Source organism: Moschus berezovskii, chromosome 24 (genome assembly GCF_049115385.1).
Source record: "Moschus berezovskii isolate FMDL1 chromosome 24, NW_MosBer_1.0, whole genome shotgun sequence".
Classification (NCBI taxonomy): Eukaryota; Metazoa; Chordata; class Mammalia; order Artiodactyla; family Moschidae; genus Moschus; species Moschus berezovskii.
The window spans coordinates 13,447,422-13,464,598 of NC_142483.1; the positions used below are offsets into that span (position 1 = coordinate 13,447,422).

General features: G+C 42.3%; 1 protein-coding gene across 2 annotated transcripts; it reads right to left on the reverse strand.

Annotated features, from left to right (window-relative positions):
- Window positions 1-385: 385 nt before the first annotated feature.
- On the reverse strand, window positions 386-7,135 carry SELENOK (selenoprotein K). Of its 2 annotated transcripts, XM_088831617.1 has the most exons (5): window positions 7,021-7,135; window positions 3,241-3,331; window positions 1,680-1,763; window positions 1,020-1,109; window positions 386-764 (listed from the first exon to the last, which is right to left on the reverse strand). In XM_088831617.1, exons 1-5 carry the CDS (start codon window positions 7,037-7,039, stop codon window positions 761-763), a joined length of 288 nt encoding a protein of 95 aa, XP_088687743.1. In that variant the 5' UTR covers window positions 7,040-7,135; the 3' UTR covers window positions 386-760. The 2 variants fall into 2 exon arrangements, with proteins under 2 accessions (XP_088687743.1, XP_055270070.1); XM_055414095.2 differs by lacking the exon at window positions 386-764 and having other exon boundaries at window positions 1,016-1,109.
- Between the last annotated feature and the right edge of the window lie 10,042 nt (window positions 7,136-17,177).

A 17,177-nucleotide genomic window follows, 5' to 3' on the forward strand; every position in this document is an offset into this window, starting at 1 on the left:
CGAGCTGACTCACTGGAAAAGACTCTGATGCTGGGAAAGATTAGGGGCAGGAGGAGAAGGGGATGACAGAGAATGAGATGGCTGGATGACATCACCGACTCTATGGACATGAGTTTGAGTGAACTCCGGAAGTTGGTGGACAGGGAGACCTGGCGTGCTTTGATTCATGGGGTCGCAGAGAGTCGGATACGACTGAGCGACTGAACTGAAGACATACTGTATTAAAGATCCATGGGACAGATAGATTTTAAGATTAAAAATTAATTCAAGAGCATAGATATCATATCCATACTACTGAAATAAGCACAGTGATTTATTTATAAATGAGAACAAAAAACCCAACAATGAACAAGATTTTATAAGTTGAAAAAGGTGACACTAATAGTACTCAATAACACGGTCTTTTATTTTCCTTCAAGTTTGCAGCTTTTTGAGTTTTAATTTTATAAAGATGAGAAATTGAGAAGTCAGCTTTGTAACCTAAAAATATTTACTTATTAAAACTATATTAACACTTTCACAGACGATACAAAAAAGATGAGACAAACAAGCATTTATAGAACTGCGTGTCAGTCATGCCAGATCCCTGCGGAGGGAATTCCCAGCATGACCTCATTCGTCTGTGGGGACACAGAGCAATCCTTATTTAGACGTACACATTCATCTAACTTGTCCAGCGTGATCAGCACTCCATTTCGGTTGATGGTTTCCTTCTGCTATTAATGTGCACGTACAGTTGTCTGCTTCTTAGAGCAGACATTTACCTAAAAGAAAACATTATAATAGTTACTAATTGGTAATTTGGATCTGTATGAAAAACTCAGTCCTTGCATGTTATAAAACCTTCTTCAAAAGACAGTTTGATTCAAAAGATAATTTTTCAAGGGTTAAGATATAAATATTTTTCCAAATAAGACATCTGAGTATAAAATGCTGTGACTTCTATTTTCCTAAAGAAAGCCTTCCTAAGGAGGAATTTTCAAAAAGAAATCTCTGGAGAACTGCAGACTATAAGTTACCTTCCTCATCCACCGGCCATTGGAGGAGGATTAGGGCCCTGCAGATGATTAATTCGACCCATTCTTCTTCTGGGGGGGTTTCCTGGTGGCCTAAGATAAGACAAGTTAATTTCTACTGTTTAGTAGGTTCTTTTCAAACACTCAAATAATCCTTTTCTTAATTTAAAATAGGAACTACCATTTAGATCTGAGCTGAAAATTCAAATACTGAAAGAGACCAGACACATTATACACATAAGGAAAAGTGAGTCAAGCAAGAATTATGATAAACTGAGCATCTATAAATGCCTACCTGAAACCCAACTCCAGTTTATTTTAGCCATATGGAAACACAAGCTTCACCCAGTGCTGCTGGGTCTTGAGATTTCCATTAGCAGCTGGAAATCTATAGACTCTAAAGAGAAATCTCTAGATTTTAACGTTGACCATCACTCTTCATTCTCTAATTTAGACTTTTCCCATAGGATATTTGATGTATTTAGCTTTGTCAGATTAATTCAGATTATCAAATCAGAGGCAACGTGTTTGATTTACAGTAATGCATTAATTTTTTAAAATAGAATTTAAGCCTTTAAATGAGTCTAACTATGTCTGTCTGCCTATAATTTAATAAATTACACAGAGGGGTAAAAACATCTTTATTAATTTAAAATGTTATACCCTCTTCCATCATCATATCTGGAATCAGATGAGCTTCCATAGCCTCTTCTTTTTTTCACGTCTTGTTGAAGCAGAGTTCTGAAACTGAAAGGGGCAGAAAACAACAGAAGATCCACTTTCAACACTGTAAAATTTCCATGGCTTCAACTATCATCTCTGTGGGAGGAAGACTAAACTGACTTTGCTCCAAAGCCCCATTTCTTGAGGCCAGCTAGACAACACCATCTATCACAAATACAGGCTTCAACATAGTACACTGTATTCTGTGCCAAAGCTACCAATCCCTTGTCTTTCTTATTTGCTGTAACTCTTCTAGACAGAGTCTACGAATGACTCTGAAACCAGAGTCAACTGCAACTTTCTTCCTCTGTTCTATCTTGATTGTCAAGCCCCAGAGACTACTTTTAAAGTACTGCATGTTTATTTCCTGTGCCAAAAGCTTACCTGATGTTACCTTGGGGAAGGAGGGATTGAGGTGGTATGCCAGAGGCACAGGGCTTTCTGGGAATTCTTTTAAATGGAATTTTCTTTATTTGTAAAGGGGAAAGGATTTCACTAAATTAAATTAAAATTTAACTAAATTAATTAAACAAGCAATATGGAGGTGAAATTTCTAAGAGACTGCAAAGAAGTTTTGCAGTGAGTACCGAAACTTAGGCCTCTCTATCCCCTGTTATATTTCTCTATGGGAGTCTCTTCCATTTTACCCCTTTTAATTTATGCTACATGCAGCCATCAGATTAAACTTTATATACCAGAGCTACCCTCAGATTAAGTATAAGTATCACAGGCTGATTCTCAAACTTCTCTGCCACCTTTCCTTTGTCTCTCCCACCTGGAATAACCTCTGATGTCCACCTCCCACCGTCATGCCCTCCCCAAGGCCCCTTGTAAAACGAAAATATTTACTGACATTAAAATCAACGAAGAAACTATCTCCCACATCTCTGCAGTTCTTGGCCCATGAGACACTCAAATGTATATTTAAATTTTGGATGAGTAAGACATTTTAGTAGTTGATGAAAATTTTTCATAAAACAGAATATGAAAGACCAAAACAAAAAGAATTTAACTAAGAATTGCTTGAAGTTATGGTGAATTATGTGTATCCTGTGTATTGATGCTAATCCTTTATTTAAGGAAAAAAGTTTATGGCTTGGGAGCTTTTAAAATTCAAGATCTAAACCTTGCTTCCTCATTGTATACCGCGCAATAAAAGTTGCACGCACACATGAAAGGCGGCAGTAACAGAAACTGAGGCAGGTCATTGGGCAACAGAAAGAGCTGGTCTGGCCCCACAGCTGCAGGCTGAGATGGTTACCACGAGGGCTAAGGCACAGGCAACCTTACTAACTCAAGAAGATATTTATAATCATACAAGGTGTTTGAGGGGAGTTTTACCAGTATACAGGTCTTCATCTCCCTTAGAAAAACTATTAATAAAAATCAAAACTGAAAGGTGCTTCAGGAAAGCTGAGCTTCTTTAAGACACCAACATAATATCTCTAATGTACCTCTGTCAACTTAAGTATCAGGGCTATTAACAGCACTACATACTTACAACAAAACCACGAACTCAGCTATTCCCCAGAAGAAATCTGTTATAAAAGATAATCTCCATGGGGACTGACTCCTGCTGTCTAACACTTGTCCTGCAGATAAGAATGAAGAAACTTTGGTTAATGCAACAAATCCCTGACACAAGACACATTACACTTAATCAGTCGGGTAACAATCATAAGCTCAATTTTCAACATGTTTGCTGTCCCAAACAGTCCATGCAAGGAGAAGTCTGTTATGTGTATATGGTCCTAAGGAAAGGTGTGGGGAAGTGAAGCTCTGTGATCTAGAGGTCATTCCTTTCATATGTCAAATAATGCCTCCTATAGTTTGTCATTTTTGGTGGGTGACATTTCAAGAATTATTTTTCTTTTTTAATGAGGTAAAATAGACACAGAAAATTTTATCACTTTAATCATTTTAGGTGTACAATTCTATGACATTAAGTACATTACTGTACAACCATCATCATCAGCTACTAACCAAGCTTTTTATCTTCCCCAACTACAACTCCACACCCCTTAAACACTAACTCCCCATTTCTTCCACTCCCCAGACCCTGAAAACCACCATTCTACTTTGTGTCCCTATGAAATTGACTGCTCTAGGAAGCTTGCACAAGGAATCATACACTATTTGTACTTTAACAACTGGCTATTTCACTTAGTACAATATCTTCAGGATTCATCCATATTGTAGAATATGTCAAAATATCCTTCCTTTTTTAGGCTGATGAATACTCCACTGTAGGGGTATACTACATTTTGTTTATCCATTCATCTGATGGGCACTTGGGTTGCTTCTACGTTTTGGCTACTGTGAACATGCTGCTAAGAACATGGGAGTACAAACATCTGTTTATTCAAGCATTTTGAGGAAACGAATGAGCATAAAGAATGCTCACACCACTTCCATTTCCTAAATATGTTTGGAATATCTCTTTCACTTACCAAGTCTCTTGCCTAGATAAAAAGACTGTTTATACATACTCTTAAAATCTTCATAACCACGTAAGTTATTATGTTAAAATTCCTACAAGTCAAAAAATTCGTGTGCTCTAAGTACTAAAGAGAATTTGGCTTACGGCTATTTCTTTAACAGAATGCTACTGATCCTAATTACAGACTCTATAGTTTTATCTTACAGAAAAATGCATCTATTTTTCAAACCACTTTAAATAACAGAAGCTATATCAGGAAAAGTGAATACTCTATTAAGTCTTGTAAATCAACAGGTCAGAATATTTTGAGAGAAGAGCCATCTGTCAGCTACCTGTTCTCTCCATTTTCCCAAAGGCTTCACCACACTCACTGCCACCTCCCCCACCCTGACCCCCACCCCGTTACAGCTTCGCTCGTTCGTTCGTTCTGTCTCTCAGTAGTGTCTGACTCTTTGCGACCCCGTGGACTGTAGCCTACCAGGCTTCTCCGTCCATGGGATTCTCCAGGCAAGAATACTGGAGTGGGTTACCGTTTCCTTCTCCAGGGGATCTTCCCAACCCAGGGATCGAACCCGGGTCTCTCGCATTGGAGGCAGACGCTTTAACCTCTGAGCCACCAGGGAAGCCCAACAGCTTACCTTTCCTCTTTCACAGACCAGATTACTTTCAGTATCCACTTGGATCTGAGCTCTTACAGAGCTATTGAGAAAAGGGGGCTACTACAGAGTTTGACGGCTTCCCAGGTGGTTCAGTGGTAAAGAATCCAGCTGCAATGCAGGAGACATGGGTTTGATCCCTAGGTCCGGAAGATCCCAGGGTTGGGAGGATCCCCTGGAGAAGGAAATGGCAACCCACCGTCGTATTCTTGCCTGGCAAATGCCATGGACAGAGGAGCCTGGTGGACTACAGTCCACGGGGCTGAAAAGAGCAACTAAACAACTACAACAGTATGTGATTGGCTTGGTTCTGCCTCTTACTAGCTCTGCATCATTGAGACATTTTCCTTCCCTAAGAAAAAGCATTCCAAGACTAGTCATCATATAGAACTGTTGTAAGAAGAAAAAGTCATCTGACAGTAAGAGAAAATTTTTGTCACCTATGAAATACTGATACAGTCCTTCTAAGAAAACAGATCTAACTAGAACTGGTCAATTTCTTCCTATGCAGTTCTAAAGAGTCTACTGAATGCATTTGTACCATTCAGTTTTTTGTGCTTTTTCTCCCAGTTTTTGAAGGCAGAAACTTCTTCTCCCTCAGATAGAAACAAGTGGCTTGAATGCAACTTGCATTTCTCAACTATGCAAGTGAGATTGCTGCTGCTGCTGCTAAGTCACTTCAGTCGTGTCCGACTCTGTGTGACCCCAGAGACGGCAGCCCACCAGGCTCCCCCGTCCCTGGGATTCTCCAGGCAAGAACGCCAGAGTGGGCTGCCATTTCCTTCTCCAACGTGTGAAAGTGAAAGTGAAGTCGCTCAGTCGTGTCCGACCCTTAGCGACCCCATGGACTGCAGCCTACCAGGCTCCTCCATCCATGGGATTTTCTAGGCAAGAGTACTGGAGTGGCTTGCCATTGCCTTCTCCGATACAAGTGAGATTAGAGGCCCTAATAAGACTTTATTTATGTAGATGAAAAACGACAAGGCATACACAAGACACGCTACAAATATATACATGTAGTCAGTAAATAATAGAAGCTGCCAGCCTTAACCACAAAGGATGTAACACAAAGTCTGCAAGTGCCTAAAACCAAGACGAAACTTTTGAGTTTTAGCATTCATCAACCTATCTGTTTCAAAGATGCTTAGGTGGAAGACAAGGAGGAGAAGAGAGATTTTGAAAAGCAAAGAAATGCAAAGTGTGCTCAGCCAGAAGACTTCAGACTACAGTATCTCCATAGCCTCTTAAGATAAACAGATGATTCAAATGGAACCAGTCTGGCTCCTGTGATCCAAGAACTAGTTAAGAGGGCACCAAGACATTTGTGTCACCTGAGTCAAACAAGTGGGCCGGCAGTTCTGACATTTTTCCCAGTCATACTGTGTCTTTCTTTCCATTCACTGTCTTTGGGGAACCACTGAATTAAGTCTCTCTTAGCTTCTCCATTCCAGCAATAATCAGCTTGTTCCCACAGGGAGTGCTGTTTCTCCCTATGCCCCTTAAAATTAGGGCAGAAAATTACCTGCGTGACGAGCTCTCTCTCACCTGGGGCGGGGGGAAAAGTCTATCCAAAGCTTTTAGTTCAGGCTCTTACAAGTTACGGAAAGAGGCAGCGTAGTAGATAACCGCAAGGAAGCTGACGTCAGCCTACCGGCGATAGAAACCCGAATGAACCATCAGAACTACATCTGTGATCCTGAGCAAACTAATTAATCCGGCTGCGGCTAAGTCTCCACCCGCAAAACAGACAATACGTTTCACCCGGATAAGGCGATACAGAGACTCAATGCGTGGACACACGAACGACTCTTTAAGAAAAGTGTCCGAGGCACAGCGCAACGCAGATGGTGTACACACTGTGGCCTTCACTATTAATACTTAAGGACACTGACGCCCGAAAAGGAAAGACCACTTTTCAAGACCCACAAGCAGAAGCTCCAGGAGGGCGAGATCGCCGGACGCTCGGCACAGCAGTCATCAAGGGGTCCTCGGCCCCGGCCGCCGGCTCAGGGACGGTCGGCTGAGGAGCTGCAGGCCGGGGCGACTTCGCCCCCAGCTCCATTTGGCCGGGGGGCGTGCCCGGGAAAGCGGCGCCGGGCAGGCGGGCGAGGATGGAAGAAACCCGGGGTCCGGCTTCCCAGGATATCGCAGGACGGAGGTCGCCCACGCTGCCCCCTCCACTCACCATTCGAGATGTAAACCATCTTGCCTCCCCTCCGCCTTCGGGGCGACGGCGACGCCTGGCCCCTCCTGGGTTCCGTAGCTCCCTCCGCGCCTCCCTCTGACGTCAAGGACCGCGAATAGACAAAACGGTGACAGAGGAGGGAGGTGGACAGAGCCCATTGGCTGTATGGGGACACGCCCCCGACGGGAGTTTTTGGCACGTCACGCCAGCGACTTCCGGTGTCAAGCGGCGGCTGGGGCCGGGCATCGGATGTGATGTTGCGGATTTAGTCTGTGCACGTTCGCTTTTTCTAGGGGAGCTGGTTTGCTCCGGCTGGAGAAGAGGCGCTGTTTTCTAGTTTGGAGGGCCGAAGGCTGGGGAGGCAAGGCTACGTGTGGAGTGGCTTGAAGAACCGCTCGCAGGAGGAGGTTCCTGAGAGTTTTCCAAAATTGTAGATCTTTGAGGGTGTGCCGGGAGGGGCCTTAAGGGAGGAGACGGTGATCAAACCGAAAAGAGCCTTATCGTGAAGCCGTCGGGAATACACAGGCACTCTCTGGACGATGGGCTAATTCTCTTTAGAACTAATGTTTCTACTCCTGGTTCGCTGGAAGTGGGTGGAGTTTTTACCATTTCTTGTGAAAAATACTGTAGCGCGGGGTAGCTCTACTTTACTCTGCTAGTTTTTTTTTTTTTAATTCCTGGCTACTGCGTGATACAGGGCTTCCCTGGTTGCTCACGCCTGCCAACGCAGAAAATGCGGGTTCCATCCCTGGGTGGGGAAGATCCCCTGAAGAAGGAAATGGCATCCCACTCCAGTATTCTTGCCTGGGAAATCCTATGGATAGAGACTGAGCACACCGTCATTGTGTGATATACCAGCAGTGTGGAGGTGACAGATGAATGAAAAGCCATCTCCTGGTCATTGATTAAAAATGAACCACATACCTTGTGCTGATGGCTACTTACTCCTCCAGCCAGTGGGCTACTTTCTGGTCCTTTACCATGGCAATCTCATTCTTGTCCCTTTGCTTTTCTGTCCTTGGCTGTTCTTTCTGCGTGGACTTCATTTTTTTTTTTCTCCAGTTGTCAAGCCATGTGTGTTGTATCCTCAGAAAGTTCCTGATCACCTTAACTAAAATGAAATTGAAAATTACATTTTGGAAATGATATTTTGCAATTAACGATGTGTGCTAAGCTTGTATGTTCCAATATCGAGAATAAACAAACATTTATTTTCATGTTGACTTCTTCAACAGCAGTTCCCCCCCACCCAAAGTGCATACTAGGACAAGACAATATCCTTCATCTGAAATTTTTGCATAGCAATCATAGAGGTTTCTTTCTGCACAAATATTGACATGGGGACATTAATTTTCCCAAGGACCTTTCTTAACACAAGCCATGCCATCATCATCTCTTACCTGCTCTTGTCTGGTTGTCTTCTATCTGAAATCCCAGCTTCCACCCTTACCAGCCTTAAGTAGTTTTTCACACTGCTGCAAGACCAGCCTTAAAGAGTTTTTCACACTGCAGCAAGAGTGATCTTAAAGAGGAAGTAATTTCCTGCAACCTTTTAGACACTACAATTTAGGAAATAGTGATTTCCTATTGGTCCTAAGATCCAGTTCCTTGTCAGCGTTTATAGGCCCTTCATGACCTATCCATTTGATTCCCCCTTCACTACACCTGCCACAATCCCACCGGAATTTTGCTCTAGCAGCATTGTTCATTTAGTCTCAAGCACCCAAGTTCTTTGCTGCCTGTAAGACTGCATGTGCTTTTCCTTCTACCTGGGGCACTCTTACCCTGACTTCTTGCACAGCCAGCTCCTTTCATCTTTTCGGTCTTAGGGCTTAAGTGTCACCACTTATGAATTCCTTCTCCGGGCCTGTCATCTCCATGATTATTCATAGTACTTATCACAAGGTGAAAATATTTTGTCATAACTGGCTTGTTTCTTTCCAGAAAACATAAGATGTAAAAGGTCCAGATTCTTACCTGCCTTGTTCCTTCTTACATCTTCAAAGTCTGTCATAGTCCTTGGCAGGTAGTAGGTATTCAGGTATTTGTTGGTAGGAAGGGAGAGAGAGAAAGAGCGATCTAAAAGGCCCTTAAAAGTCTCCCCAGTCCCGAAAGGTGGAAGGAAACTAACATTAGGATCGCCTAGGTACTAGACAGATGGCTCTGTCCCCCTATCCCTCTATCTAGATTGTTTCTTCCTCGGATTTTAATGCTGTGATTCCCTAATCCACTACCTCTGGCCTTTCCCACTCCATTTCATGCTATGTTTAGCCACTTGATTAATCCAGTTTTGCCTCTTTTCTCCTCACCCCTTTGGTTTCTTCCCACCAGCTGACAATGAACACCTCAGCTTCCCTGGTCTGGCATTGAGGCCTTCCTAGATATATCTTCTTGGGTTTATCTCCATGATTAATTTCCTAATGGACCTTTTCCCTCCTTGTTGCTTCTGCTCATTGGTTTCCTGTTGATGGGAATCTTCCCCACCTCTTAAAATCTAATTCATCCTTAAGGTGAGGCATGTTCCTATTAAATGAAATAATGAATAGCAAATGTGAAACAACTTTGCAAACTGAAAATATACATATTTCATATAGGTAGGTAGATAGATATAGATAAATTAGTAGCAAGATGGGCTGGGGACAAAGAACATTTCCCCCCCTTTCCCTGAACTTTCATGTAAATAACTGCATGTTAGTTACCAGCCACATGTGGCAGTTGAGTAGTTGAAATATGCTTTAGTCTGAACTGAGATGTGCTGTATGTGCAAAATCACAATAGATGAGAAATACAAAATGAAACAATGCTGAATACCTCAGTTTTTAATATTGATTACATGTGCTAAGTTGCCTCAGTCATGTCTGACTCTGTGACCCCATGACTGTAGCCCGCCAGGCTCCTCTGTCCCTGGGATTCTCCAGGCAAGAATACTGGAGTGGGTTGCCATTTCCTTCTCCAGGGGATCTTCCCGACCCAGGGATCGAACCCATATCTCTTGAGTCTCCTGCATTGGCAGGCTTGATTTTTACAGCTAGCGCCACATGGGAAACCCAATATTGATTACATGTTGAAATAATATTTTGGATATTGGATTGAAATATTTTACTTGAAGTACTTTTTGCCTGTTTCTTTTTACTTTTTAAATGTGACTGCTAGAAAACTTTAAATTACGTACTTGGCTCACATTTATGTTTCACATTATATTCCTTTTGGACACCACTGGGCTAGAGTGAAGATGTTATTACCCTGGCCAGAAAAGATACTCAGTAAATATTTGTTGAAGAAGTGAATGAATGATCTTAATAGTGAATAATATTTATGCACAATTTACTGTGTCAGGCACTGTTCTAAGCACGTTTTACTCATTAATTTAATCCTTATGACAACAACAATAATAGGTAACATTTATATAGTACTTACTGGGGCTTCCCTCATAGCTCAGTTGGTAAAGAATCTGCCTGCAATGCAGGAGACCCTGGTTCGATTCTTGGGTCGGGAAGATATGCTGGAGAAGGGATAGGCTACCCACTCCAGTCTATACTTGATCTTCCCTTGTGGCTCAGCTGGTAAAGAATCCACCTGCAATGTGGGAGACCTGGGTTTGTTCCCTGGGTTGGGAAGATCCCCTGGGGAAGGGAAAGGCAACCCATTCCAGTATTCTGGCCAGGAGAATTCAGTCCATGGGGTCACAAAGAGTCGGACACAACTGAGCAACTTTCACTACCCTGTACTAAGAAATGTTCTAAGTGCTTTGATGTATTAATTCATTTAGACCTCAACCTCATTGAGCTCTACAGTTTTTCTCATTTTACAGATAAGGGAACTGAGTCATAAAGAGCCCAAATGACTTGCCCAGGGCCACAGAGCTAGCAAGAAACAGCTGAGATTAAGGGTTTGGCTCTATAGTTTATGCGCTTAACTCCTATGCTAGGGAATTCCCCGGCAGTTCTCCGCTCTCACTGCTGAGGGCTGGGTTCAACCCCTGGTCAGGGAACTAACATCCCACAAGCTGCATGGTACAACCAACACCACCCCCCGCCCCCAAATAAAGCAAACTCCTGGGCTCTACTGCCTCTGCATACACAGGTAGAGGTACTGTATTGAGAAAAGGAGAATATAATCCAATGTGGTACTCAACGGAATGGGAGGTGGTCTCTGCAGCCTAAATGCATCTCAGTTTTCTCAAATTTACAAAATAGCTTCACATACTTTTTCTTTTCTAGACACCCTAAGTGTAAAATCCCCCTGTGCTGTGCTGTGCTTAGTGGCTCAGTTGTGTCCAATTCTTTGAGACCCCTGCAGCCTGCCAGGCTCCTCTGTCCATGGGGATTCTCCAGGCAAGAATACTGGAGTGGGTTGTCATGCCTTTCTCCAGGGGATCTTCCCAACCCAGGGATTAAACCCAGATCTCCTCCCTTGCAGGTAGATTCTTTACCAGCTGAGCCACCAGGGAAACCTAAGCATCTCTAAATTGATGACCTAGGCTTCTCTGTTCCAATCCCTTGGCCAGAGGGTAGGGCTATTCTGATGACAAATACCTCTAGAGCTAGGACTGGAGTCAGTCCCACTTATACCACCTGGGTAAACAGAGGTGCTATTTACTGCAATATAGTGAAGGAATAGGTTTCCCTGGTGGCTCAGTGGTAAAGAATCCACCTATCAATGCAGGTTCAATCCCTGGATTGGGGAGATTCCCCTGGAGAAAGAAATGGCGACCCACTCCAGTACTCTTCCCTGGAAAATCCTATGGACAGAGTTGCTGGAGGGCTGCTGTCTTTGAGGTCACAAAAGAGTCAGACACAACTTAGCAACTAAACAGCAACATTGAAGGAATGCTGCGTAACATCAAAACAATAAGATGCCTTCAGTACTGCCTTTAAGGAATATGGGAAACAGATGGCATATATATTCTTCATTAACTCTTTTATGAGTTTGTTCTAATTACTGCCTTTGTATTCTTTATTTCATCAGGGCTCAGATGTCTTTATTTCATCAGGGCTCAGCTCTTTGTCTTTTTTTTCTACCTTATATTCTTTACTGATGTTTTCACAGTAACTTTTTTTTTTATTCCTTTTAAGTTATGTAGTCTCAGACTGGACATGCTGTGAAAATCAGGGGCTTACTTTTTTGAACCAGTATAAGCAGTTCATCCTTTCAGTTGAACTGCTCTACCAGTCACTTTCTTAAACTATTTGAACTCATTTTCTGCATCAAAAATGGAAAAAATACTAGAAATTTACAATACTAACCCTAACCACAAAAAATTAAGTAATTTACTAAAAATAGTATGATATTGATGCAAAAAATAGTAAATTTAAAACTGGGTGAATTTAAAATATATTTTGCAAATGAACATTCTGCTTTTAATCTTTCCATAACCAAGTAGATGAATAAAACCTTACTTTGGTTTGATATTCTTGGTCCTTTTAATTAAAGGCTCAATGAAAACAGATTCATTTTGTGATCTCCTCAGGAAAGTTCTTTATGGTCCAGTGATGACTGGTCCTTGGAAAGATTGTTACAAGGCCCTAAACGGGGGCTGCCGTTGCCTCAACTAGGTAGTAAGGCGTGCTGCTGCTGCTGCCTCCACATCACCTTATTCTTTCTTACCAACTGTATCACACGAGCATACAGTTAGTGACCTAGCTTAATATCGCCCAAGATCAAATATGGTTCTTAATTTCAAAAAAATCATCTTTCACAATTATCAGCAATCCATCTCTTTTGCTGTAACTTGGTTTTGATGAGAAGTATGAAGTGGAGACTCTGAAAATGGAATCTGGCAGCAGCCAAAGTGTTGCTTGCTGTTATTTTCTTTTCATTTGGAATGGATTTAGCTACTCCTTAGTGGCACCCAGTCTTTCACATTGAGACTGAGACATTTCACAAGTGTGTTGAAGACCATATGTGCAGAAAAGCGGAGAAGCAAGTGGAAATGGCTAGAGTCACCTTGGGTTGCTGACCTGTTTGGTCTCTCTAGTGCCTGTGCCATAATCAGCCGGCTGGCAAGGGAGGGGAGCAGGTTCAGAGGCTGCCAAAATGGCAGCCCCATGAGCCTGGCTCAGGCTGACTGCTGCAATGGTGCTGACAGCATAAACAGTTCACACTGGCGTTTTATAAGGTAACCAGGGGCTGGGGATGCCATGCAGAATATGACTCTAGCCATTTCAATTGAGTCACTGTTTTTAGAAATACAAATTTTTTTAAAATCCCACTGAAGAACATTGTGTATCATAAGCCTTGAAAATGTCAGATCCTTAATCCAACATTTCCATTCCAGATTTCAGTCTAAAGGAACAATGAGAGATGTAGACATAGGTACAAGAATTTTTACCCCAGTGTTATTTGAAATGAAAAGAAAAAATGAAAGTCATATAATTGCAACAATAAGAGATTGGCTAAATTTTGAATATATAGTGTAGGGTACATTAAAATATTGCAACCATGAAATTAAAAAGATGCTTAAATTAAAAGATGCTTACTCCTTTGCAACAGAACTGAACTGAACTGAATTTGCCACTATTTTAATGTTCATTTCAATTGAGTTCAGTCGCTCAGTCATGTCCGACTCTTTGCGACCCCATGAACCGCAGCATGCCAGGCTTCCCTGTCCATCACCAACTCCCGGAGTTCACTCAAACTCATGTCCATAGAGTCGGTGATGCCATCCAGCCATCTCATTCTCTGTCATCCCCTTCTCCTCCCACCTTCAATTTTTCCCAGCATCAGGGTCTTTTCCAATGAGTCAGTTCTTCGCATCACGTGGCCAAAGTATTGGAGTTTCAGCTTCAACATAATTCCTCTCAATGAATATTCAGGACTGATTACCCTGAGGATGGACTGGTTGGATCTCCTTGCAGTCCAAGGGACTCTCAAGAGTCTTCCCCAATACCATAGTTCAAAAGCATCAATTCTTCAGTGCTCAGCTTTCTTTATAGTCCAACTCTCACATCCATACATGACTACAGGAAAAATCATAGCTTTGACTAGATGGACCTTTGTTGGCAAAGTAATGTCTCTGCTTTTTAAAATGCTGTCTAGGTTGGTCATAACTTTTCTTCCAAGGAACAAGCGTCCGTTACATCATGGCTGCAGTCACCATCTTCAGTGATTTTGGAGCCCCCAAAAATAAAGTCTCTCACTGTTTCCACTGTTTCCCCATCTATTTGCCATGAAGTGATAGGACCAGATGCCATGATCTTAGTTTTCTGAATGTTGAGCTTTAAGCCAACTTTTTCCACTCTCCTCTTTCACTTTCATCAAGAGGCTTTTTAGTTCTTCACTTTCTGCCATAAGGGTGGTATTATCTGCATATCTGAGGTTACTGATATTTCTCCTGGCAATCTTGATTCCAGCTTGTGCTTCATCTAGCCCAGCATTTCTAATTATGTATTCTGCATACAATTGAATAAGCAAGGTGACAATTTACAGCTTTGAAATACTCCTTTCCCGATTTGGAACCAGTCTGTTGTTCCATGTCCGGTCTAACTGTTGCTTCCTGACCTGCATACAGATTTCTCAAGAGGCAGGTCAGGTGGTCTGGGATTCCCATCTCTTGAAGAATTTTCCACAGTTTATTGTGATCCACACAGTAAAAAGCTTTGGCGTAGTCAATAAAGGAGAAGTAGATGTTTTCTGGTATTCTCTTGCATTTTCGTTGATCCAGCAGATGTTGGCAACAATATCTGGTTCCTCTGCCTTTTCTAAATACAACGTGAACATCTGGAAGTTCACAGTTTAAGTACTATTGAAGCCTGACTTGGAGAATTTTGAGCATTACTTTGCTAGTGTTTGAGATGAGTGCAACTGTGTAGTAGTTTGAGCATTCTTCGGCATTGCCTTTCTTTGGGATTGGAATGAAGACTGACCTTTTCCAGTCCTGTGGCCACTGCTGAGTTTTCCAAATTTGCTGGCATATTGAATGCAGCACTTTCACAGCATCATCTTTCAGGATTTGAAATAGCTCAATTGGAATTCCATCACCTCCACTAGCTTTGTTGGTAGTGATGCTCTCTAAGGCCCACTTGACTTCACATTCCAAGATGTCTGGCTCCAGGTGAGTGATCACGCCATCATGATTATCTTGGTCGTGAAGATCTTTTTTGTACAGTTCTTCTGTGTATTCTTGCCACCTCTTCTTAATATCTTCTGCTTCTGTTAGGTCCATACCATTTCTGTCCTTTATCGAGCCCATCTTTGCATGAAATGTTCCCTTGGAATCTCTAATTTTCTTGAAGAGATCTCTTGTTTTTCCTATTCTGTTGTTTTCCTCTATTTTTTTGCACTGAACGCTGAGGAAGGCTTTCTTATCTCTCCTTGCTATTCTTGGAACTCTGCATTCAGATGCTTGTATCTTTCCTTTTCTCCTTTGCTTTTCACTTCTCTTCTTTTCACAGCTATTTTTAAGGCCTCCTCAGACAGCCATTTTGCTTTTTTGCATTTCTTTCCCATGGGGATGGTCTTGGTCCTTGTCTCCTGTACAGTGTCACGAACCTCCATCCATAGTTCATCAGGCACTCTATCTATCAGATCTAGTCCCTTAAATCTATTTCTCACTTCCCTGTATAATCATAAGGGATTTGATTTAGGTCATATCTGAGTGGTCTAGTGGTTTTCCCTACTTTCTTCAATTTAAGTCTGAATTTGGCAATAAGGAGTTCATGATCTGAGCCACAGTCAGCTCCTGGTCTTGTTTTTGCTAACTGTATACAGCTTCTCCATCTTTGGCTGCAAAGAATATAATCAGATTTCAGTGTTGACCATCTGGTGATGTTCATGTGTAGAGTCTTCTCTTGTGTTGTTGGAAGAGGGTGTTTGCTATGACCAGCGCGTTCTCTGGCAAAACTCTATTAGCCTTTGCTCTGCTTCATTCCGTGCTCCAAGGCCAAATTTGCCTGTTACTCCAGGTGTTTCTTGACTTCTTACTTTTGCATTCTAGTCCCCTATAATGAAAAGGACATCTTTTTTGGTTAGTTCTAAAAGGTCTTGTAAGTCTTCCTAGAACCATTCAACTTCAGCTTCTTCAGCATTACTGATTGGAACATACGCTTGGATTACTATAATATTGAATGGTTTGCCTTGGAAACGAACAGAAATCATTCTGTCGTTTTTAAGGTTGCATCCAAGTACTGCATTTCGGATTCTGTTGACCATGATGGCTACTCCATTTCTTCTAAGGGATTCCTGCCCACAGTAGTAGATACAATGGTCATCTGAGTTAAATTCACCCATTCCAGTCCATTTTAGTTTACTGATTCCTAGAATGTCTACCTTCACTCTTGTCATCTCCTGTTCACAAGAGACGCCGGCTCGGGCAGCGCAGACGCGAGAGATGCCGGCTCCAGCGCAACCGACCACACACAGAAGCGTGGCCGAGAGGAGCTACCCCACGTCCAAGGTAAGGTACAGCGGCTGCGATTTGCTGGAGCAGCTGTGAAGAGATATTCCACGACCAAGGTAAGAGAAACCCAAATAAGATGGTAGGTATTACAAGGGGGCATCAGAGGGCAGACACACTGAAATCATAATCACAGAAAACTAGTTGATCTGATCACATGGACCACAGCCCTGTCTAACTCAGTGAAACTAAGCCATGCCGTGTGGGGCCATCCAAGATGGACTGGTCATGGTGGAGAGGTCTGACAGAATGTGGTCCACTGGAGAAGGGAATGGCAAACCACTTCAGTATACTTGCCTTGAGAACCCCCTGAACAGTATCAAAAGGCAAAATGATAGGATATTGAATGAGGAATTCCCCAGGTCGATGGGTGCCCAGCATGCTACTGGAGGTCAGTGGAGAAATAACTCCAGAAAGAATGAAAGGACGGAGCCAAAGCAAAACAAATACCCAGTTGTGGATGTGACTGGTGATAGAAGCAAGGTCTGATGCTGTAAAGAGCAATATTGCATAGGAACCTGGAAAGTTAGGTCCATGAATCAAGGCAAAATAGCCTTTAGTCTAGAAAAATAACAAAAGTTGGAGGACTCACATTTTCTGATTTCAGAATGTATTATAAAGCGACAGTAATCAAGATAATTCAGGACTGGCATAAAGACAAACACAGAGATCAATGGGATAGAATTCATACTCCAAACATAAACCCAACTAAATAAGTAAATAAAAATAAACCCATATACCTATTGTCAATTGATTTTGACGA